Genomic DNA, 24,607 nt, shown 5'->3' on the forward strand with positions numbered 1-24,607 from the left:
CGGGGCGTATATCTTTGACATACCACCGTCCCGTAACGGTGCCACGGATGACAACGAAAGGGGTTCTGCTATGAAATGAAGTGGCATTCAAGACTCCTGGATGTCGAGCCGTATGGTAGGCGACAGTTAGGCTGGTATCCACCGCTGTCTGGGTAGTCTTCAGACACGTCTTCGCTGGTCATCTGGACTCATTTCGAAGCAGGATTCAAGACAGCTCTACTCGTCATTGAGCTTCCAGGCTGACACCACTGGAAACAGGCTTATTAGTGTACAGAGGTCAATAGCAGTCAGCACAGGAGAGCCGTGAACAAAGCCCCGTTTCTGTGCGCCCCCTGTTAATTATCCTTGTGGTCACCGAAGAAATAGTTGCACGTTGGATCGATGATAATTATGATCAGGGGACCTGGGTGCCTCTTTTTATTTTTATTTGTTTTACGCGTCTAGTTCCGTAGGTCCAAACAGAGGAGAAATTCTCCAAGGTCATAGAAAGCGTCAGTACATGAAATTACAACATAAATGTAATAACAGATAAAATAAAATGTTTATGAACCCAAAAAAGAGAAGCCGTAAATTTATATAAGAGTAACGAACAATATAACACAGGAAGTGGCTTAATTTTTCAAGAAACTCCTCGACAGATTAGAACGAGTGGCCAGTGAGAAAACTCTTCAGCTTCAATTTGAGAGCATGTGGATTACTGCTAAGATTTTTGAAGTCTTGTGGTAGCTTGTTGAAAATAGATGCAGCAGTATACTGCACACCTCTCTGCACAAGAGTCAAGGTTGTGCGATCCAAATGCAGATTGGATTTCTGCCTACTATTAACTGAGTGAAAGCTGCTAGTTCCTGGGAATAAGAAGAAACGACATTAAAGAATATATAAATTGAGAGGCCAATGTCAGAATACCCAGACTAGTGAACGGGGATCGACAAGAAGTTCGCGAACTTACACCACTTACTGCTCGAACGCCCGTTTCTGAGCCAAAAATACCCTTTGAGAATGGGAAGAGTTACCCCAAAACATAATACCAAACGTCATAAGCGAATGAAAATAAGCAAAGTAGCCTATCACTTACTTAAGATGCCATTAGAATAGTAAAAATGGCAGCAGTAAGTCTTTGAACAAGATCCTGAACGTGGGCTTTCCACGACGGTTTACTATCTACCTGAGTACCAAGAAATTTGAACTGTTCAGTTTCACTACTTATATGCCCATTCTGTGAAATTAAAACGTCGGGTTTTGTTGAATTATGTGTTAGAAAATGTAAAAACTCAGTCTTACTATGATTAGCGTTAGTTTGTTTACTACAAGTTATGAATTTATGCCATGAACTGCACTATTTGAAACAATACCAGCTTTGCACTAATCATCCTTTAGTACCAAGCTAGTGTCGTCAACAAACAGAAATATTTTAGAGTTTTAGAGTCACCTGTAATACTAGACGGCGTATCATTTATGTAAATAAGGAACTGGAGTGGCCCCAGCACTGATCCCTGGGGCACCCCCCACTTGACCGTACTCCACTCAGACCCCACATCATAACCATTCTCAACACTGTGGATAATGACCTTTTGCTGTCTGTTTTAAAGTAAGAGGCGAGCCAATTATGAGCTGCTCCACATATTCTATAATGGTCCAATTTCTAGAGCAATATTTTGTGATCAGCTCAATGAAACACCTTAAATAAATCAAAAAAAGTTGTCTAGCGTTGGAAACCTTTTGTTTCATCCATCCAGTACCTCACATTTATATGGCATTTTCAGTTGTTAAACCACTTCTAAAACCAAACTGTACATTTGACAGCAAATTATTTGAAATAAAATGAGCAGCTATGCTTATGTACACAGCCTTTTCAATGAGCTTAGCAAACACTGGTGGCATAGAAATAGGTCTAAAATTGTCTACATTATCCCTTTCTCCATTTTTATAAAGAGCGTTACTACTGAGTACTTTAATCGTTCAGGAAATTGACCATTCTTTAAGGAAAAATTATAAAATAGCTACGTACAGGGCTAACATGTGCAGCACAGTACTTTAATATTCTGCAAGGCACTCTATCATATCCATGAGAGTCCTTAGTCTTCAGTGATTTAATTATTGGCTCAGTCTCCCCCTTGTCAGTATGACAGAGAAGTATTTCAGACATCAGTCTCGGAAAGGCATTTTCCAGGAGAGTTAGATGACTAGCTGTAGAAACTAAGTCTTTATTTAATTCGCCAGCAATTCTCAGAAACTGCTTTTTAAGTACTATATATATATCTGACTTATCAGTAACAGAAATATTTTTACTGCGAAGTTACTTCATATCGCCGACCTTGTGCTGCTGACCAGACACTTACTTCACGACTGACCATATGGTTTTAAATTTATCCTGTGAATAAATCGAGTACACAGAATGGAATTCTCAAAGACTTAAAGCCCTGATATCGAAATGTTCCCTGTACTATCATTGCCAGCTGAGCGATGATCTTGGCAAAAATTGCAAAAATCTTGTGAGCAGTGGTTAAAAGACAAATGCAAGGCTGTAAAAACATACACGACTAAGGTAAAGATAGATCCGCCTATAGAAAAGTTAGAGAGACCTATGGAGGGAAGAGAAGCAACTGTATGAATATGAAGAGCTCAGGTTACAATAATGGAAAGCTGAACGACGAAAGGAATCAAAAGGTCATACAAGGAAAATAAAGACATATTATAGAAAGGAAATAACAGTTAGACGAAGATGAGAATGGAGATACGATATTTCGAGAAAAATTTCACAGAGTACTGAAAGATCTAAGTCGACACAAGGTCCCTGCAGTATCGACATTCTCTCAGAATCCGTGCGATCCTTGGAAGGCCAAGTCGTGACAAAACTGTTCTACCTGGCGTACAAGAACAGGATACCCTCAGACTTCTAGAAGTGTGTAGTAATTTTAATTCATAACATGACAGGTGTTGACAGGTGTGAATTTTACCGAAGAATGAAGAGACTCGTAGAAGATGAACTAAGTTTGGGTTTCGGAGTAATATGGGGACACGGGTGCAGTACTGACCCTTCGACGAAAGGAAAACCTACTTTTATAGCTTTTTTAGATTCAAAGAAAGCTTTTAACAGTTTCGAATAGAATACAATCTTTGGAATTTTGAAGGTAGCAGCGATAAATAGATGAAGTGAAAGTTTCTCACAGTGTGGTCAGACGCGAAACTGCAGGTGCAAGAGTATGCCGCCGTTGAGCAAGCTCTACAGTAAACCAGAGATATATTTGGCAAGTGAACTGAAGTTCAGGGAAAGAAAATCAAAACCCGAGGTTTCACTATGGCACTAATTCTGTCAGCAACGGCAGAGGATTTGGACATTTTAAATCAGACGGGAACCGTCTTGTAAGAGGTTATAAGGTGAACATAAAAAAGAGACACAAGGGAAAAACTCATAAACCTACAAACTGTAGCCTGTTTAAATAGTGGTGAGGATTACGTGGAGCTACTCCCGTTGATGGGAAGCTAACGATTCATGACGGGAACTAACATGAAATTAATGCAACTTTTTGTGCTGTTGGCTGTACATGTCGTCTTCCTTTTAACTCTTCCCTACATCAAACTGCAGATAATTAGTGTCAACATAGAGAAAATCGATACTTCGTGACTGTACGTCTGAAGTGTTACATAAAGTTAGAGTGGCGAGCTCCTTTGATGCTCCTCAACTGTGCCTAACAAATAATCGTTAAAATTTGCAGTAGCATTCTTTTACCTTTTATCATTAGAGCCGTGAGGGCCTCTATTTCATCTTAACAGTTAAAAACGCGTTTTTTAATTAAATGTGAGACAGTACAATTATGTAGATACTTTTGGACTTACACGACTGAATGTAAAACTTGACTGTTAAGCTATTATAATCGGCAGCTGTTAGGTGCGTGATTTGGAGTGAATAATTTGAGCACAAAGCAAAAATATAATTCGTAAACTCACATAACATTGCTCTTGTTAGTTATGTCACAAAGTTTAGTCTTTCCTCCATTGACACTCTCGTATAAAGCTCATTCATAACTTTACCCGACGTGCTGACGAAGAAATCTTCCTATACTTATGAAAATGTATCGGTGTATGTTAATCAAGAAATAGGTATTTTGTTCGAGGTCTCATCGATCTTTGTGTTCTTCAGTGCAGTTATCGTTTTTATCTAAATTTCTCGAAAGTGAGTTGTAGACAACTGCGGTTACTTACGTAATTTCTGTTACGCAGAAAACCTAATCAACAGTAAATTTCTAAACCCCTCTGGCGTTCCCGTACATTACAGTGTTTGGCGAGTAATGAAAATATAATGATATATTTCATCCTCATTTCGTTAATCATGACGAATATTCATTTGTGTTTAGTTCCCACCCATGAGCTTACTTGGATCTGGATGAGCACACCCGCACGTTATTAACTCATCAGGAGTCTCTCGTAATGAAACAGTATTTATTGCGGACAGCTTGCGTAATGAAGCGCGGGGATATGTATCAAACGTCAGCTGATGTGGGCGTGCTGGTCGTGCGTCGTAGAGGTGTGTGTGCCCACGTGTCTGTCACAGACGCCGGATACTGCCGCACATGGCGTGCGTTTTGGCATCCGGCATTAATGGGCAGCTGCTAACTGTAAGACTGCGTACTTTAGGTAGGTGGAGGTAAAGCCACACGTGGGATAAAGTAAAATCTCGCATCGAGGTTTTGAATTGATTGCCATCGGTTCAGGAGTTGACCACCAGGTGGCAGGTTTGTCTTATTGTAACTTATTGTTCCTTGAAAGCTCGTTCCAGCAAGTCACTCAAGAGTTGAGAAAATGAGGAAAGTCTGTTTTGCACAATTTACGTGTAACTTTTCTCATGTTTTGCTTGAACGTCGTATAATGTAGAGTTTGAAAAGAAGCATCAACGAATTACTCGTTGACGTTACGGCATCAACAGTAATGCTGTACTTTCGCGTGGCCCCCAAAATCAACACTGGCGCATTTGTCAGAAAATGGAGAAACGGGGCAAATCCCCCGCAAGTGTTTTGGGGCAAAACCCTGCAGCTCCAACAATGTAACGACAGTTCTTCAGTGATAACCCCTGCGGAAGATGACATTCAGAACACACTACGTGAGCTTATCTCATCTGAAGATATAATTTCGCTATCTAAAATAAAGATTTACTGGTAACTATCTGGCGAAGCATTGAAATCTGTGCTTATAAAGTTGACAGCCAATAAAGGACGATTGGAAAATGAATGTATGGTAAAAGAAAAGCAGGCGTGCCAAAGAAAGAAAAGAGCGTACTGTAGACTTGCTGTAGAAACAAAACGGCGTAAGCTAGATTTCATTGCTTCAATGTCAAAAAACGGAAGAAAACGAATCTTACAGTCAGCTGATTATCCTCCAGACTCAGATAGAGACCTCTCACATCACGATAGCAGTCAGATATAGATGTGGACTCACTATTTGGCCAAGAAGTATCAGAAGAAGGAGGAGAAGAAGAAGAAAAAGAGCCTGGGACTTTAAGGAAGAATCAGAGGACGTAACGAAGCACGCTATTTACTAGGTAGCTAGATGGTTTAGCTTCAGTAACTGAACTCTTTCAGGTTACCACATTAATCCTCCTTTCATTGGGAAGAAAGTATTATTTTTGTCCAAGTGTTTTTAAGCATTATTTTCAAATTTACATGATATTTCAGTTCAATATTGTGTTGGGTGACGTGGCTACCACACAACAGTGTTACAAAGAATTATTTCAAACAGTTTTATCGTACAGTAATCCCTTTCTATCCATGCTTATCTGAAATGGTGATGAAGACCCGCACTGCGAGGCTTTACCCCATTTTGTAGGGTGAAACACAGAAATTTTAATTTTTGTTTTAGCTAATTGTAAATTTCTCTCTAATTAATAATCAGACAGAGCTGAAATTTGGATGAGTTATAAGTAATAATCCAGCCTATTACTTCCATTTGAAATGGTGGGAAAATCTACCCCTCATTGACCACACTATTAGAAAAACTGAAAATTGCGGGGCTCTACCGGTACTTAGCCTACTCGGCACTATAAAAAGAGCATGTCGGTTAGGTTGGTTAGTGCAATTCTCCATTCCTGTCGTTTGCCAGCTATCGTGTTCATTTCAGCATCACTGCTGCTTCCCTGCTTTCTCGTCTGTCACTGTTATCTTTAACAGTAATACCCCATTTCAGAGGCTTCTGTTCGTCTCAAGCTCTCTTTTCCTCTTTGTCCATGTTTCGAAATCATACAAAGCGGTTTTCCAAACGTATCTCACGGAGGAAAATGATAGTGAAATTGTTACTATAGAAACAGCAAATTGCGTATTTAATCCTTATACTAACCACCTTGCACTGAATTGTTGATAAAGCACTTAATTTTCATAAAAAGAAGCAGATTGTGATGGGTCATGTCAACAGTCTGAGCAATGTTTGCGGCTATGTTCATGAAGATGCAGCATGCAGCCAAAAATGGGCAGAAATGAATCACCTACCCTTATCCACGATGAAAAACTATCTGCATTACTCAACAGTGGCGGATGGATGCGCAATTACAACGCTGACGTTATGTTCAGTAATAGCAGTGTCAATTAACAATGTGTAAAATCTGTTTGCTCCTCAATATCTGAATCAGAACACAGACTAATTATGTGCCAAGTATTTTCTGCAGTTAGACCTCAGAAAGTACCTTTCCGTAGAAGGTACAATTTCAAATGGACTGAACGGTGAAATGTACAGAATCCAGTGAAAGCTTCACAGCGGCTGTAAAGAGATGCTTCAGAACGTTTATACCTCGCGGCTACCGGACATTTATATCCGGGTCTTATGTCAGATCAAGTTGCTCTAATTATAGAATATATCAATTTATTGGATAAAAATGCTTTTAGCGAAGCAATTGTTGAAGCTATAAACAAGCTCGTTTGCGCTAGTAATGAGACAAAAGGGATCAAAAAATGGCTCTGAGCACTATGGGACTTAACATCGGTGGTCATCAGTCCCCTAGAACTTAGAACTACTTAAATCTAACTAACCTAAGTACATCACACACATCCATGCCCGCAGCGGTCGCGCGGTTCCAGACTGAAGCGCCTATGCTACAGTCTGGAACCGCGCGACCGCTACGGTCGCAGGTTCGAGTCCTACCTCGGGCATGGATGTGTGTGATGTCCTTAGGTTAGTTAGGTTTAAGTAGTTCTAAGTTCTAGGGAACTGATTACCTCAGAAGTTAAGTCCCATAGTGCTCAGAGCCATTTCAACCATTTCTGAAGCGCCTGGAATCGCTCGGCCACTCCGGCCGGCAAAAAGGGATCAGTGGATTAGAGTTATTGAAGACTTAGACCTGACAAGAGACAGCCAGGAAGCACGGAGGCTTTTAAGACTTCCAAGCAATTATTGAACTAAGGTCGCTAAACATTACACCATCACTGTCGACCAAATAGCATGTACAGTACTGCTAAACAGTATGCCACCCACAACTCTAAAATGCCCAGCGTTAATAGGAGACAGGAGAGTAATGATCTTATAACACCATTCAGCATGGTTAGGTTAGAGAAGACTATCAGAATAAAAATGGAAAATCAGAATACTCGGATGATATTCGAACAGAGCGAATTAAGCACTTTGGCCCAGCAACAAAGAAATGGGTCCTCCAGCTCTTCACAACTGTATGAGCAGATGCCAAAATCCTAAGATACAACGAAAGGGCCTGCTAAATCCTGGCAAAAAGGGAACAATCTGAACTTTAGACCATATCATCTCTACAAACTGCTAGAAAGATTGGTCTTAAATCGCCCTCTGCCTGTACCTGAATCCTTACTTGTACCTCATAAAGCTGGATTTCGTCCTGGAAAATGTTACACTGGACAGCTGAATTTCACACGGTTCACAGAAGATTATTTCGATTGTTGACGTTGAAACCCACCGTAAAAAAAATCGAGGAATGTTCTAGAATATAAGAGCACGGTGGCCGGAAAAGGCATTTGCAATGCAAACACTGCCAAGCAGGCGTCTCGGACTAGGATGTGAAGTTGTGTACCGTAGGTTAGGCCAGCGCTACGAGAATAAAGTTTTATTTCCCCTTGAACCAACCAACGACCTAATATGGAAATACAGTACAATATGTGCTAGAATCTATGGTATCACAAAGGGGTTAGGAAAACTATTTCACATTTATGTAACCTTCCAAATTTACGTGAACTGAAACAGATAAATCAAGTGTTCATTCTTCAAAAATAGAGAGGTCTTATACGCTGCAAAAAGCAACTATTGTATTAAATATCTAAATCTTGGACGCAGAATTTGACCTACCTTTTCTTGTACGTGGTAGTGTGCTTCTTATAACTGAAATACATACTGTCGGACAACTGTCTCTCCCTACACTGCTCTACATTATGTTATATGGTATACATTCGTAGGCGTAAACATTTTATTAAAATTACTTTGCTGACCACCTGTACATCGCAAAGTAAATATTATTCTTAAAGAAACGTCGTTTCATGCTGAACGTAAGCGCATAATGACAGTGTTACCAGTTACGTACAATACATCCTGTCGACTTATTTGGCACTGAAGTGAAATTTAGAACACACGAAAATGAAATAAACAATTTACTAACAATCGTTTGGTAACAACCAAAATCACATAACATGGATTCAGTCTTCCAAAAAACTAACTTTATTTTTTATTGAAGCATGTATTCAAACTGTTGACCATGGACTGAAAGGCACATTTGCAATCGCAGTTCGAAATAATGATGAACGGATGGCATGCACTGGCGACTCGACGACACATATCGTCTGGCGTAGTTGGGGCTTCGTTGTAGATTGCATCTTCGAGTGCTTTCCATAGAAAGAAATCAAGGAGAGTCAAATCGGGGGACCTCTCAGGCCATTTTACAACAGAATTTCGTCCCACCCATTGTCAAGGAAAGTTATCACTCAGTATTTGCCTTGCAACACGCGACGAGTGATCTGGACAACCGTCGTGTTGCATACACTGCCTAATATCCGGTGGTAGCTCTTCTTGAAGAACCGGCAGAAGTGTGCGTCAGAAAGCGCGCTTACGAGTGTCCATTTAGAGCGCCTGAGATGGAGTAAGGTCCCACAATGTAATTTCTTATGATGCTGCGCCATTCGTTTACGCTCCAAGGCCGTTAACGTGGACCTGATAATGCCAGTGTAGAGTTTCGGTTGCCCCGTAGTGGATGTTGCGCAAATTTACATTGGCATGGTTAGTAAACATTGTTTCAATGGTAAAGAGCACAATTTGTAAAAATATAGGGTCGTCTCTCATTTGCTGAAGGGCAAACCGACAAAATTCTGTAAGATGTTCGATGTAGTAACAGATGATTGGGATGGAAATTGTGTCGATGCAGGATGCGAATGACACTCGTCTGGCTGATTCCGCGATTTTTGGCTATATGTCTCGTACTACAGTGCGGATTCATTAGCGTTCGGACATTGACGATCCGGATAGATAGCCATTTACCTCTCACAAAAATTTTAAAACTGTGTTCCAAAGTGAGACCATTTCCTTAAAATAAATGATTTTTTACTTTTTGCCAATTTCTTGTATTTGTTGCTTACTATGATGGTACAGGTCAAATTTGTGAAAAATTTTAAAATAATATTTCAAAGTGAAACCACCTCCTTAAAAAAAACTGATTGTTCCCTTCTTATGTTCGATGCTTAGTATGATGATACAGGTCAATTTGTGAAAATTTTTTTAATTAATTCTTTTTATATTAATGGGACTCAAAGGGTTAAACCAAATCCATCTAAGACAGAAGTACAGGGTTATAACAAATGACTGAAGCCATTTCACAGCTCTACAATAACTTTATTATTTGAGATATTTTCACAATACTTTGCACACACATACAAAAACTCAAAAAGTTTTTTTAGGCATTCACAAATGTTCGATATATGCCCCTTTAGTGATTCGGCAGACATCAAGCTGATAATCAAGTTCCTCCCACACTCGGCGCAGCATGTCCCCATCAATGAGTTCGAAAGCATCGTTGATGCGAGCTCGCAGTTCTGGCACGTTTCTTGGTAGAGGAGGTTTAAACACTGAATCTTTCACATAACCCCACAGAAAGATATCGCATTCGGTTAAGTCGGGAGAGCGTGGAGGCCATGACATGAATTGCTGATCATGATCTCCACCACGACCGATCCATCGGTCTTCCAACCTCCTGTTTAAGAAATGCCGAATAACATGATGGAAGTGCGGTGGAGCACCATCCTGTTGAAAGATGAAGTCGGCGCTGTCGGTCTCCAGTTGTGGCATGAGCCAATTTTCCAGCATGTCCAGATACACGTGTCCTGTAACGTTTTTTTCGCAGAAGAAAAAGGGGCCGTAAACTTTAAAGCGTGGGATTGCACAAAACACGTTAACTTTTGGTGAATCGCGAATTTGCTGCACGAATGCGTGAGGATTCTCTACCGCCCAGATTCACACATTGTGTCTGTTCACTTCACCATTAAGAAAAACTGTTGCTTCATCACTGAAAACAAGTTTCGCACTGAACGCATCCTCTTCCATGAGCTGTTGCAACCGCACCCAAAATTCAAAGCGTTTGACTTTGTCATCGGGTGTCAGGGATTGTAGCAATTGTAAACGGTAAGGCTTCTGCTTTAGCCTATTCCGTAAGATTTTCCAAACCGTCGGCTGTGGTACGTTTAGCTCCCTGCTTGCTTTATTCGTCGACTTCCGCGGGCTACGCGTGAAACTTGCCCGCAAGCGTTCAACCGTTTCTTCGCTCACTGCAGGTCGATCCGTTGATTTCCCCTTACAGAGGCATCTAGAAGCTTTAAACTGCGCACACCATCGCCGAGTGGAGTTAGCAGTTGGTGGATCTTTGTTGAACTTCGTCCTGAAGTGTCGTTGCACTGTTATGACTGACTGATGTGAGTGCATTTCAAGCACGACATACGCTTTCTCGGCTCCTGTCGCCATTTTGTCTCACTGCGGTCTCGAGTGCTCTGGCGGCAGAAACCTGAAGTGCGGCTTCAGCCGAACAAAACTTTATGAGTTTTTCTACGTACCTGTAGTGTGTCGTGACCATATGTCAATGAATGGAGCTACAGTGAATTTATAGAATCGCTTCAATCATTTGTGATAGCCCTGTATGTGCTTTCCAGTTGAGAAACCGGGAATCCACTCGGGAATTGAATGTGGTCTGGTCAGTGGTTGAAATGGAACAATGTGATACTTCAAAATACCTGGGAACGACATTCGAGAGGTCACTTAGATACAAGAAGCATTGCATGAACACAAAGTTGAAAGTTTCCACCAGGAAGTTCTGCGAGGGCACTGTGTTATTCTGCTGCAGAGAACGCCTTTCCTGTTTGGTGTAAGTCACGCCAAACAGGTGAATGTAGTCCTCAGTGACAAATTCAGGCTTATAACAGGAGTTTAGAATTTATTCCAACCATTAGACGTAAATGGAATGCACATACAAAGACTGATATCAAGGAGGAAATTGTGCAACGCGGTATTGACAGGGGATGGCTGACACGAAGTCCTTGGACAGATTGAGATCAGGAATGGACATTTCCAGAGTTAATATGGGAAAATGGGCCTACGAAAACATCAGATGCGACTGTGGTGAAGATCAGCCAATTAAACAAATGCATCAATGTCGACTGTGTCCAAATCAGTCCCAGAGAATGCGCTAGAAGCTGCCAAGATCCGTCAAATTTTGTATAATGTAATGTTTGTTAAATGTGTATGTTTCTGACACAAGAGTGATAACGATAATCAATCTTCTTCTCGTCTCAAGACAAGGTATAAATTTTGGATGCAGCATCTGTTTAATTGTAGCAATGCTTGCTACAATGACTTTCTTGAATCTTCCTTCGTTATCTATTCCAGGCACGAGAAAGTAAGTGCTCTTGCCCAAGTTTAAAATTAGCCATCCAACACGCTCACTTGCAGCACATACCTTAGTTTTCGTTTTGTTCTGTTTCATTAAACACGCTTCTTGTTACCTGTTGACTTTCGGCGATTACTATGTCGTAAGCGAACCACATCATGCTGATTTTTTTTGTTTTTGTTTATGTCAAACTGATCCACCATAGAGGTAATCCGTCCCACTTTGCCTCTTGGAGTCAGTGTACTACAATAAATAAATACGTAAAATGAATGAATTATGTCTCAACGTTCAAATTAAATGAGTGCTGATAATGAGGAGCTGTCCCTTTCACCTTTTCTGTTGTTCGCCTCGTCCCATTCGCCTCACAAGCGGTTACACTCTTCACGGCAACTCCGGCTGGAGGCCCTTGCGCGGTGCTTATCAGCTGGGTCGGTTGAACCACGGCAGTAGTACTTCTCCTCATTTATCCTGTCTTGTGACTGGCAGAGCCTTGTCCGTCAAGTGAGGGGTCAGTTTGACAGGTATAGAGAAATGCGAATCATTGTGGAGGTAGATACTAGCTCATTTCGTTGACGAAACTGATTCAGAACACTGTTGTCAATGTTAGGTGAAAAATGACCTAATTTGATGTACATGCTTATGAACAGATTTGAGATTAATTACAAAATAAATTATATACATGACAACCTTTTGATAAAATCTTCTTGACTTCCAGCTAGCGAAATTTACACTGTTGTTGTAGTCTTCAGTCCTGAGACTGGTTTGATGCAGCTCTCCATGCTACTCTATCCTGTGCAAGCTTCTTCATCTCCCAGTACGTACTGCAGCCTACATCCTTCTGAATCTGCTTAGTGTATTCATCTCTTGGTCTCCCTCTAAGATTTTTACCCTCCACGCTGCCCTCCAATACTAAATTGGTGATCCCTTGATGCCTCAGAACATGTCCTACCAATCGATCCCTTCTTCTAGTCAAGTTCGGCCACAATTCTATTCAGTACCTCCTCATTAGTTATGTGATCTACCCATCTAATCTTCAGCATTCTTCCGTAGCACCACATTTCGAAAGCTTCTATTCTCTTCTTGTCCAAACTATTTATCGTCCACGTTTCACTTCCATACATGGCTACACTCCATACAAATACTTTCAGAAACGACTTCCTGACACTTAAATCAATACTCGATGTTAACAAATGTCTCTTCTTCAGAAACGCTTTCCTTGCCATTGCCAGTCTACATTTTATATCCTTTCTACTTCGACCATCATCAGTTATTTTGCTCCCCAAATAGCAAAACTCCTTTACTACTTTAAGTGTCTCATTTCCTAATCTAATTCCCTCAGCATCACCCGACTTAACTCGACTACATTCCATTATCCTCGTTTTGCTTTTGTTGATGTTTATCTTATATCCTCCTTTCAAAACACTGTCCATTCCGTTCAACTGCTCTTCCAAGTCCTTTGCTGTCTCTGACAGAATTACAATGTCATCACTTGACAGATTGTCCCCAGTGGACTTACATATTTGGGCTTACGAGATTATTGGTTATCAAAAGGTGACAGCGCTATTTTAGTGGCCACGTAATGCTTACGAATGTTAGAGAAATTACTTTTTGTTTGTACCTCATTTCATCAGTGAATCACGTCGTAAACGGCCCACTGTGAACGAAATAGAAGTATCCCAACTGCCTTGTTGCCTTGAGCTGTGATGCGTGCAGTATAGCGTTGTCGCTAACGTTCCTGTCTGGCATGCTCCGGGTTGCCAGTTTACACCCGATCACCTGGACTATTAACGCTCGAGCCAACTTTTAATGTGTGATGAACAACCTGATTCGACACCTTAAGTGGACGACTTGTCTTTACTATCTAGATGATGATGTAGTTATTTCGAAGACATTTGGAGACCATTTGAGCCGACAGGTGCACCATGATGAACTGTCTACAGACTTTAGGTCTCCACCTGAATTAGAAAAAAAAATGCTTCTTCATCACCCAGGAAGAAAAGATCTTGGGGCGCCTAGTGAATGGCGATCGAGTCTCCTCCGATCTAACGACAGTAAGAGCAGTCACATATTTTCCGACTCCTCGGCACCTTCGTGATATGAGAAGTTCTCCCGGAATGTGCTCGTACTATTGGCGATTCATAATAGATTTCTGTACCAAGGCACGCCCCTTGCAAGAACTACTGCAGGAAACGTCAAATTTTCCTAGAATGAGGCGAAAGAAAGATTTTTTCTTGTCCTAGAGTAGCTAACATCATCTCCACCTATAGCACTGTAGAACGAATGGTTCAAATGGCTCTGAGCACTATGCGACTTAACTTCTGAGGTCATCGGTCGCCTAGAACTTAGAACTAATTAAACCTAACTAACCTAAGGACATCACACACATCCATGCCCGAGGCAGGATTCGAACCTGCGACCATAGCGGTCGCTCGGCTCCAGACTGTAGCGCCTAGAACCGCACGGCCACTCCGGCCGGCCACTGTAGAACGAGATTGCTGATACTGCACATCGACACTAGCGGTTTTGGTATATGGGCAATTCCAGAACAAATTCAGGGAGATATTGAAAACGTGATAGCTGATGCTCCTCGAGTACTCTCAGAGTCTGAGAAGAATTGTTCTACTACCAGAAAGAGTTACGTGCAGTTGTTTGGTCCATGAACAAGTTCGGTTCACCGTTCTCTGTGTTGGCTGACTAGGCTGAAGAATCCTTTGGGTCGACTGGCGAGATGTGCAGTAAGGATTCTGGAGAACCATGTCACAGTGGTATACAAAAAGAGACGCAAACACAAGGAGGCTGACTGCCGTCCAAAGAATCCTTTGACGGAACACAGCTACGTGGGCGAAATCTCAGTCACCACTCCATTAAATGACATTGCTGCCCAAGAGGTCCATTCCATTTCGGTGGACTGGGGCTACTGCTGCTGGGATTGGTACCAGACGCTACAGTGGTAACTGCGGCATCATATCCTTCTGTCGCTGGCATTCCTTACAGTGGCTCCTCACATACAATGTTCTGTATATTAACTGGAATATTCCTTTGGTCTCTTACTCATTATTCAAGGCTTCTATGGTCTTTAGCAATGCTGCGTCTTCCCTCTGTGCAGGAGCAATGTCATTTAATGCAGTGTTGACTGAACAGTTGTTCAGCCAAAGGATCTCTTGAAAGACAGTCAGCGTCCTTGTGGTAGCGTTCATTTTCGTAAGCCCCTCGTGGCACTCGCATACAGCAAAGTGAAGCAGACACTAAAGGCTTAACACAAATGGTCGCGGGGCCGAAATAACAATGGATACACTGCTCCCATTTCAACCAGACGATATTAATAATGACTTCGTGAAACACGTCATTACCAGACCGCAGAGGGAGTCATCTGGCTCTAATAAGGAAATCTAGAGGCCAAGCCCAGGAGCCTTTGCATTACTCCTGTGCAGAAAGAGGGACTATTGGAAAAGTTACTAAAGCGCTACTTTAAGCCATATTGTATCTTTCGTCACTTGTCAGATGTCACATATGAAGCCGAGGATTATGACCTTTAATCAATCAGACAAGAGCGCGAACATATCATCTATGTCTTCCAAATGAAGCCATACTACAGCCCAAAGGCACAAATCGGCGGTGGGGGGGCTAAGGGAACTGAACGCCAATCAGACGATCGCCCTAGCTTCGATCGGAGGGGCTACCTTCGATGCTCGTCATAGTGAAGAATGTGACAATAAAACCTGAACACGAGGATTTGTGAGCGCTGCCATGCAGAGGACCATTGACAAAATCTAAATCCAGGGTGCTGTAATTGGCTCCCATGAGAACATACGAAAAAGCGGGGCATTGTTTCTACGGGAGAGGGCGCAATGTGGTGAGCCATGGCACATCGGTGTATTGTAGTGGTTTGCATCGTTGTGTGGTGTTCTGTGGGTCGCCACTTCAAACCCGACCGCCAGAAATTTCTTAATGTTCATCAGTTCTGGAATATTCTTGAAATATCTTTTGTTCGTAATATTTGTGTATCTTGGAACATTCGATGTTTGTATAAATATCAGCATTCTGGAATATTTGATGTTTTTAAATATCTACACCCTCCGTCACGGAGGTCAGTTCTGTTCTGGTTGTACGAGTGTGTTCGTAGTAAATGGTTCAAATGGCTCTGAGCACTAATCTGAGGTCATCAGTCCCTTAGAACTTAGAACTACTTAAACCTAACTAACCTAAGGACACCACACACATCCATGGCCGAGGCAGGATTCGAACCTGCGACCGAAGCGGTCGCGCGGTTCTGGACTGAAGCGCCTAGAACCGCTCGGCCACACCGGCCGTCCTCTTAGTAGTAAATGGGTTTTCAGTTCTAAGCGTTGCACTTCGTTAACGAACCGTCGTTCGGGTTGGGACCTGATTGTCGTTTCGACGTGATGACATTTTAAGTGACCACGGCCTACACTTTCACACTGTACTGTTTTTTTTTTTTTTTTTTTTTTTTTTTTTTTTTTACAGAAACTTATCTGAGGAGTACTTGTAAATTGTCTTAGTTGCTTTGACAGTTGATTGGTGCTAAATATTATGATACTCTGAGCCCAGTGATTTGGTACTAGAAGATGCGGTGCCAACGGTTAGAGCTCAGTTGTGATCATAATTTGGACTCTGAGAGGTAGTTATTCAATACCGTAATCACTTCCTTTCCATTCTGTCGATATTATCTAGAGTTGAAAACAAAACTAAATGATTAGCCTTCTAGTATTGCACACAATTCATATAGTTCACAATTCACCCTGTTTTGCATAACAGCTAATAATACCAGAACCGAGCGAGGTGGCGCAGTGGTTAGGCACTGGACTCGCATTCGGGAGGACGACGGTTCAATCCCGCGTCCGGCCATCCTGATTTAGGTTTTCCGTGATTTCCCTAAATCATTCCAGGCAAATGCCGGGATGGTTCCTCTGCAAGGGCACGGCCGACTTCCTTCCCTAATCCGATGAGGTCGATGACCACGCTGTCTGGTCTCCTTCCCCAAACAACCAACCAACCAACCAATACCAGAACAAAAGACTCCAAAAATTTTGTTCCAGTTAAATGATGCAGTACATTTCACTGAAATAAAATTTTTGGAGTCTTTAGTTCTAGCACTTAGCTGTTATCCAAAACAGGATGAATTATGACCTACACGAATTGTGTGCAATAGTAGAAGGCTTATCATTTTGTTTGGTTTTAGGAACTCTATATAATATCGACAGAACTGAAAACTTGTTTCGACCGCAAAAGTATGGAGGAAAAAAGTGATTACGGTGTTGAATAACATCTATTTGAACAGATTCTGTTGCAATAAAGAAGTAAAAGATATCTAGTGAATCTACTCAACGTTTTTTCTTCTAAGTATTGCAATTGTACAGGTTCATTTTTGTGTGGGAAATTTTACATATAACCATTACTTTCAGGGCACGGAAGACACGCATCATCTCATTTCCCTGGTCTGCGGGAAGAAAAATAAGGAACAACGATGTCTGACAGCATTAGCGATTCCAGTGATGTAAGTACTTCTGTTTATTTACTTTTTTATCCTGCCATAATTTAACCAAACATGAGAGATATGCACAACGAGTAAGACTAAAATGTACTTGCTGTTATCTTTAAGTGTTATTTACTTCTGATTTAACACTCTTAAAAAATGTACTCGACTACTGCTCGAAGTCGAAGCATAAACCAAAATGAAACCCATAAAGAGACGTATCGTCCGATTCCACTTTAATTATGCGGCCCTACGATGACAAATATGATTACTAGCGAACGCAATATTCAAGTGTCGCAATAAAACTTATCAGTTTTTTTATTTTCGTTGGACATAAATATTAAAAATTGCCAGGCGCATATGTAACATCAACTTGAGACGTGGCAGTGTTATGTCATCTCACTGTACACGTTCGTCTTAGCATTAATAAGTTGGCAAATTAAAATAATGAAGAAGGTAAGAAACCAGGTGGAATCGCATGTAAATAGATGTAAAAGTTTATTAAAGTAAGATTGTTGAGCATTTCATCGTGATCACAGTGACGGTGACGAGGTATTTGAATGTTAGTTCCGCTTAATGATCCTCATTCGCCCGGTGGCGGCTACGCACAGCGGTTGTCGCGGACACGAGTGTAGGTACGCGCAAAAACATAGGTCGGCATAGCAGGAATTCAGACTATGGTTTCTGAAAATTCGAAGGTTGTGGTAGAAACAGTAGCAGTGGCCGAAACGAGAGCTTGGCGTAGTTTTCCAGGATAGGAGACTGCGTGCCCCCCCCCCCCCCCCCCCCGCCCACCTGCCCAACTACAACCTGGTGGAACAGTTCAGTTCAAGAGTTTGAAGAGGGGGAAAAGAAAAATAGTCCATCATAAAATTACGGATTGTCATAGTTAGCAGATAGGAGAAATCAGGTCATGTACCATTGTGCGACTCACTCCACAGGAGCCATCGATTTAAGCAGTTCTAATATGTTGTTGTTGTTGTTGTGGTCTTCAGTCCTGAGACTGGTTTGATGCAGCTCTCCATGCTACTCTATCCTGTGCAAGCTTCTTCATCTCCCAGTACCTACTGCAACCTACATCCTTCTGAATTTGCTTAGTGTATTCATCTCTTGGTCTCCCCCTACGATTTTTACCCTCCACGCTGCCCTCCAATACTAAATTGATGATCCCTTGATGCCTCAGAACATGTCCTACCAACCGATCCCTTCTTCTGGTCAAGTAGTGCCACAAACTTCTCTTCTCCCCAATCCTATTCAATACTTCCTCATTAGTTATGTGATCTACCCATCTAATCTTCAGCATTCTTCTGTAGCACCACATTTCGAAAGCTTCTATTCTCTTCTTGTCCAAGCTATTTACCGTCCATGTTTCACTTCCATACATGGCTACACTCCATACAAATACTTTCAGAAATGACTTCCTGACACTTAAATCTATACTCGATGTTAACAAATTCCTCCTCTTGAGAAACGCTTTCCTTGCCATTGCTAGTCTACATTTTATATCCTCTCTATTTCGACCATCATCGGTTATTTTACTCCCTAAATAGCAAAAATCCTTTACTACTTTAAGTTTCTCATTTCCTAATCTAACTCCCTCAGCATCACCCGACTTAATTTGACTACATTCCATTATCCTCGTTTTACTTTTGTTGATGTTCATCATATATCCTCCTTTCAAGACACTGTCCATTCCGTTCAACTGCTCTTCCAAGTCCTTTGCTGTCTCTGACAGAATTACAATGTCATCGGCGAACCTCAAAGTTTTTATTTCTTCTCCATGGATTTTAATACCTACTCCTAATTTTTCTTTTGTTTCCTTTACTGCTTGCTCAATATACAGATTCAATAGCATCAGGGATAGGCTATAACCCTGTCTCACTCACTTCCAAACCACTGCTTCCCTATCATACCCCTCGACTCTTATAACTGCCATCTGGTTTCTGTACAAATTGTAAATAGCCTTTCGCTCCCTGTATTTTACCCCTGCCACCTTTAGTATTTGAAAGAGAGTATTCCAGTCAACATTGTCAAAAGCTTTCTCTAAGTCTACAAATGCTAGAAACGTAGGTTTGCCTTTCTTTAATCTTTCTTCTAAGATAAGTCGTAAGATCAGTATTGCCTCATGTGTTCCAGTATTTCTACGGAATCCAAACTGATCTTCCCCGAGGTCGGCTTCTACTAGTTTTTCCATTCGTCTGTAAAGAATTCGTGTTAGTATTTTGCAGCTGTGGCTTATTAAACTGATTGTTCGGTAATTTTCACATCTGTCAACACCTGCTTTCTTTGGGATTGGAATTATTATATTCTTCATGAAGTCTGAGGGTATTTCGCCTGTTTCATACATCTTGTTCACCAGATGGTAGAGTTTTGTCAGGACTGGCTCTCCCAAGGCTGTCAGTAGTTCCAATGGAATGTTGTCTACTCCGGGGGCCTTGTTTCGACTCAGGTCTTTCAGTGCTCTGTCAAACTCTTCACGCAGTATCGTATCTCCCATTTCATCTTTATCTACATCCTCTTCCATTTCCATAATATTGTCCCCAAGTACATCGCCCTTGTATAGACCCTCTATATACTCCTTCCACCCCTAGTGAGATAAGCCTCTACATCCTTACATTTGTCCTCTAGCCATCACTGCTTAGCCATTATGCACTTCCTGTCGATCTCATTTTTGAGACGTTTGTATTCCTTTTTGCCTGCTTCATTTACTACATTTTATATTTTCTCCTTTCATCAATTAAATTCAATATTTCTTCTGTTACCTAAGGATTTCTACTAGCCCTGGTCTTTTTACCTACTTGATCCTCTGCTGCCTTCACTACTTCATCCCTCAAAGCTACCCATTCTTCTTCTACTTTATTTCTTTCCCCCATTCCTGTCAATTGTTCCCTTATGCTCTCCCTGAAACTCTGTACAACCTCTGGTTCCTTCAGTTTATCCAGGTCCCATCTCCTTAAATTCCCACCTTTTTGCAGTTTCTTCAGTTTTAATCTACAGGTCATAACTAATAGATTGTGGTCAGAGTCCACATCTGCCCCTGGAAATGTCTTACAATTTAATTAAAACCTGGTTCCTAAATCTCTGTCTTACCATTATATAATCTATCTGATACCTTTTAGTATCTCCAGGGTTCTTCCATGTATACAACCTTCTTTCATGATTCTTGAACCAAGTGTTAGCTATGATTAAGTTATGCTCTGTGCAAAATTCTACCAGGCGGCTTCCTCTTTCATTTCTTAGCCCCAATCCACATTCACATACTACGTTTCCTTCTCTCCCTTTTCCTACACTCGAATTCCAGTCACCCATGACTATTAAATATTCGTCTCCCTTCACTATCTGAATAATTTCTTTTATTTCATCATACATTTCTTCAATTTCTTCGTCATCTGCAGAGCTAGGTGGCATATAAACTTGTACTATTGTAGTAGGTGTGGGCTTCGTATCTATCTTGGCCACAATAATGCGTTCACTATGCTGTTTGTACTAGCTTACCTGCATTCCTATTTTCCTATTCATTATTAAACCTACTCCTGCATTACCCCTATTTGACTTTGTGTTTATAACCCTGTAGTCACCTGACCAGAAGTCTTGTTCCTCCTGCCACCGGACTTCACTAATTCCCACTATATCTAACTTTAACCTATCCATTTCCCTTTTTAAATTTTCTAACCTACCTGCCCGATTAAGGGATCTGACATTCCACGCTCCGATCCGCAGAACGCCAGTTTTCTTTCTCCTGATAACGACATCCTCTTGAGTAGTACCCACCCGGAGATCAGAATGGGGGACTATTTTACCTCCGGAATATTTTACCCAAGAGGGCGCCATCATCATTTAATCATACAGTAAAGCTGCATGCCCTCGGGAAAAATTACGGCCGTAGTTTCCCCTTGCTTTCAGCCGTTCGCAGTACCAGCACAGCAATGCCGTTTTGGTTATTGTTACAAGGCCAGATCAGTCAATCATCCAAACTGTTGCCCTTGCAACTACTGAAAAGGCTGCTGCCCCTCTTCAGGAACCACACATTTGTCTGGCCTCTCAACAGATACCCCTTCCGTTGTGGTTGCACCTACGGTACTGCTATCTGTATCGCTGAGGCACGCAAGCCTCCCCACCAACGGCAAGGTCCATGGTTCATGGGGGGGGGGGGGGGGGAGTTCTAATATAAGGAGTATTAATGTCGTTTACGTGCTTGGTCTCACATCACTACAGCACACGACGAACAGCGGCGGGGCGACGCACTATTGTTAGACAGAATGTGTCTGGTGTTGGAAGGGGTCAGATGTGAAGCGAATAGCAACTCCGCCTATGTGGCATAATAAGCTCTGTTTCTGCTCATGTTGGGTTAACAACGTCTAATCAAGTACAGTCGTGAAGGCTCTGAATTTGATTGGTGTTTACAAAGTATATTTTGGTTTGCGACAGCGTTCACAGACTGAGACGACAGCAGATACTGAGTAAAGCTTATGACATGCAATACGCCATCACTCCAAGTCAGGTTGGCAAATACGATGCTGTGACTATTTCAGAGTTTACTGCTGCTGTCTTGATATAACGACTGTACAACCACAAATTTTGACAACAATGAGCCCCATCGCTGTATTTATACTTTACCATATTTGTCTGCTGTCCATTTACGAGTGTACCAACCTCACGCAGAATATTGTTGTCTTAAAATACTGTAATTTATGATCAGTGTTCATATGTTGCAGTGCGATTTGCTAGCAGTTGAGCTGCAGGTAAGGTCATGTAAATTTAATTCGTCGAGCATGCGCGGATGCACATCGAAGATGCAGGACCGAAAGGTACGTCTGCAATTCAACTAAGTCACGCACACCTCTTAGGCTTCCGCTTCCTGATGCAAGCAGTTGGTTCGTGGTATGTTGTTTGTTAGGGTCTGGACATCAGTTATTTTCTCTCTGTTTAACCCGACGTGTTTTGATTCGATTAGAACCTGTGGTGTGCGTACTGTAAGACCTTCGGTATAAACACCAGCAGATTATTTGACTTGTCGCTCTAACGAAGTAGGCGAGTGTCAGCAATATGTCTCGTGGTCTTATCGTGGCGTGTTTATCTTCTGCCGTTAGGTCAGACGATAGAAATGCCACTTGCACGCTTAGAGTAGCAGATTGACGGTGACCAACTTTAAACAGAACTTGATTAATTTTCACAAACGTTTATTAAAATAATAAAAAGCATAGACTTATGAAACTTGATTCTGGATGCTGTTCACAATTGACAATCTGAAGTTCTTTTGGTCTTGGTACGTTAATCTTATTCTCACATATCTTTGATGCTTGACAAAGTGTTTATTCATTTATCTTCATGGCTATGTACAGGAATATGGTAATCTTATTAAGTGCAGACCGAAACTTGACTATAGACTGGTACAGACTAATGCAGACAGGTACAGACTAATGCAGACTGGTACAGACTGGTGCAGACAAATGCAGACTGACTAATCGCAGGTCTGTACACTCGTTATAATACCTCGCGAGTTCATGTATCACTGCGCGAGTGTGATCCGCGTGGAGAAAAGGTTCTACATTAGCAGCAATCTCATTGCTGCGTTACATATTAATACGCAGATCGGCGGGAGCAGAATTAGGTCCGCCTCTAAGGCAGCACCTTCTCGTAGTGCGGAGATGGACGAGCGCTGCGCCTGCGCTGTTGTGCTTAGTGGGGCGCGCTCTAGTGGGAAAGTTGTGTACGCGCTGACTACACGGAACTATGTACACAACAGAACCAAAAAGAGATAATCAAATTAACATCAATTACGAGAGGAGTAACGAAATGTTTCAAACTGACAGAGCATATGCTTCTGGCTGTTTCTTCAAAATATCCCTATATAGTTTCCAATTATCCCATTCAAACTCTTCAGGTGCTTCTGTCGAATGTGTATTATTCATCAACAAGTAATCAGGTGTCCTTATGTTTTTAAAAGTGCTACAAAGCAGACAAAAAAGGCTAAATAATATTTTGATCTGGCAACTGCTGTGGCCATAGGAAATGCTACACTTCATTCTCGTGCTCACAAAGTTCAAATGGTTCAAATGGCTCTGAGCACTATGCGACTTAACTTCTCAGGTCATGAGTCCCCTAGAACTTAAAACTACTTAAACCTAACTAACCTAAGGACATCACCCACATCCATGCCCGAGGCAGGATTCGAACCTCCGACCGTAGCGGTCGCGCGGTTCCAGACTGTAGCGCCTAGAACCGCTTGGCTACTGCTCACACGGCCAGTCCTGGACGAAGTGAGCTGTGTGAAGAAGAGCCCTGTCATCTTGGAAAACATTGTTCCATCAGCCAAAATGGTCACACAATGCTTTGACAGTAATGCGATATGGCATAGTAACCATTGGGAGCAAGGAATACCACGATATGCATGCCAAAATCAGTACCGAACACCCGCCATATTTCATTCTTGGGACGTAAACTCTGCAAAAAGCTGGTTTTCACAAGAAAGAAAATTCATCCGATCATACGATTTTCTTCCATTGCTCCATAGCTTAGGTTTCATGGTTTCAGCGCCACGGTTACCTTATTCGGGAATTTGCATCACTGATGTGTGGTTTTCGATTTTCAGCACGCCCTGCAATTACCAGGTTATAGAACTCCCTTCGTGTTGTTTTGATGTTAACACGGTTCGCGAATGCGACATTCAGTTTTTTAGTGACTTTTCCAGATTTTTCGTCACAGAACTCTTCAATGATCGTCTGTCATTTCCTCTGTATGCACTGTAAATCTTTGATACGGTTCCTCTTGAAACACAGAGCAATTCGTTTCTCTTGTTCACGGAAGTTATCACCAACGTGTTGAGGAAACTACACATGTGCCGTTCGTTGCAAAGTGCAACAGCGTAACCCGTACGCTTAGCTAGCAACTGCAGTTAAGTTTAATCATGCACTTCCTACGGTTCCATATTTTTGTTCAATCCCTTTAAAAATGGAAATGAGCGTTTGGCGTCATTGGCTGGGAGGCCCCTTATGGGGCAGGTCCGGCCGCCTTGGTGCAGGTCTTACTACATTCGACGCCACATTGGGCGACCTGTGTGCCGGATGGGGATGAAATGATGATGAAGACAACACAACACCCACTCCCTGAGCGGAGAAAATCCCCGACCCAGCCGGGAATCGAACCCTGGCCCATAGGATGGCAGTCCGTCACGCTGACCACTTTTTTTTTTTTTTTTTTTTTGTAATCTCATTTTGTTCGTTTTCGTTCGTTGCATCTGCTCGGGGCGGACG

General features: G+C 41.9%; 1 protein-coding gene across 1 annotated transcript in view; it reads left to right on the top strand.

Annotated features, from left to right (window-relative positions):
- Positions 1-24,607, top strand: part of LOC126176535 (peroxisomal leader peptide-processing protease-like) — a 1,185,809-nt gene that overhangs the window by 656,452 nt on the left and 504,750 nt on the right. Inside the window, exon 5 of the mRNA XM_049923692.1 lies at positions 17,284-17,375. Within this exon, the coding sequence (XP_049779649.1) occupies positions 17,346-17,375 (30 nt within the window). The 5' untranslated portion in view covers positions 17,284-17,345. The remainder of the gene's footprint in view (positions 1-17,283; positions 17,376-24,607) is intronic.

Source organism: Schistocerca cancellata, chromosome 3 (assembly GCF_023864275.1).
Source record: "Schistocerca cancellata isolate TAMUIC-IGC-003103 chromosome 3, iqSchCanc2.1, whole genome shotgun sequence".
NCBI classification, from domain to species: domain Eukaryota; kingdom Metazoa; phylum Arthropoda; class Insecta; order Orthoptera; family Acrididae; genus Schistocerca; species Schistocerca cancellata.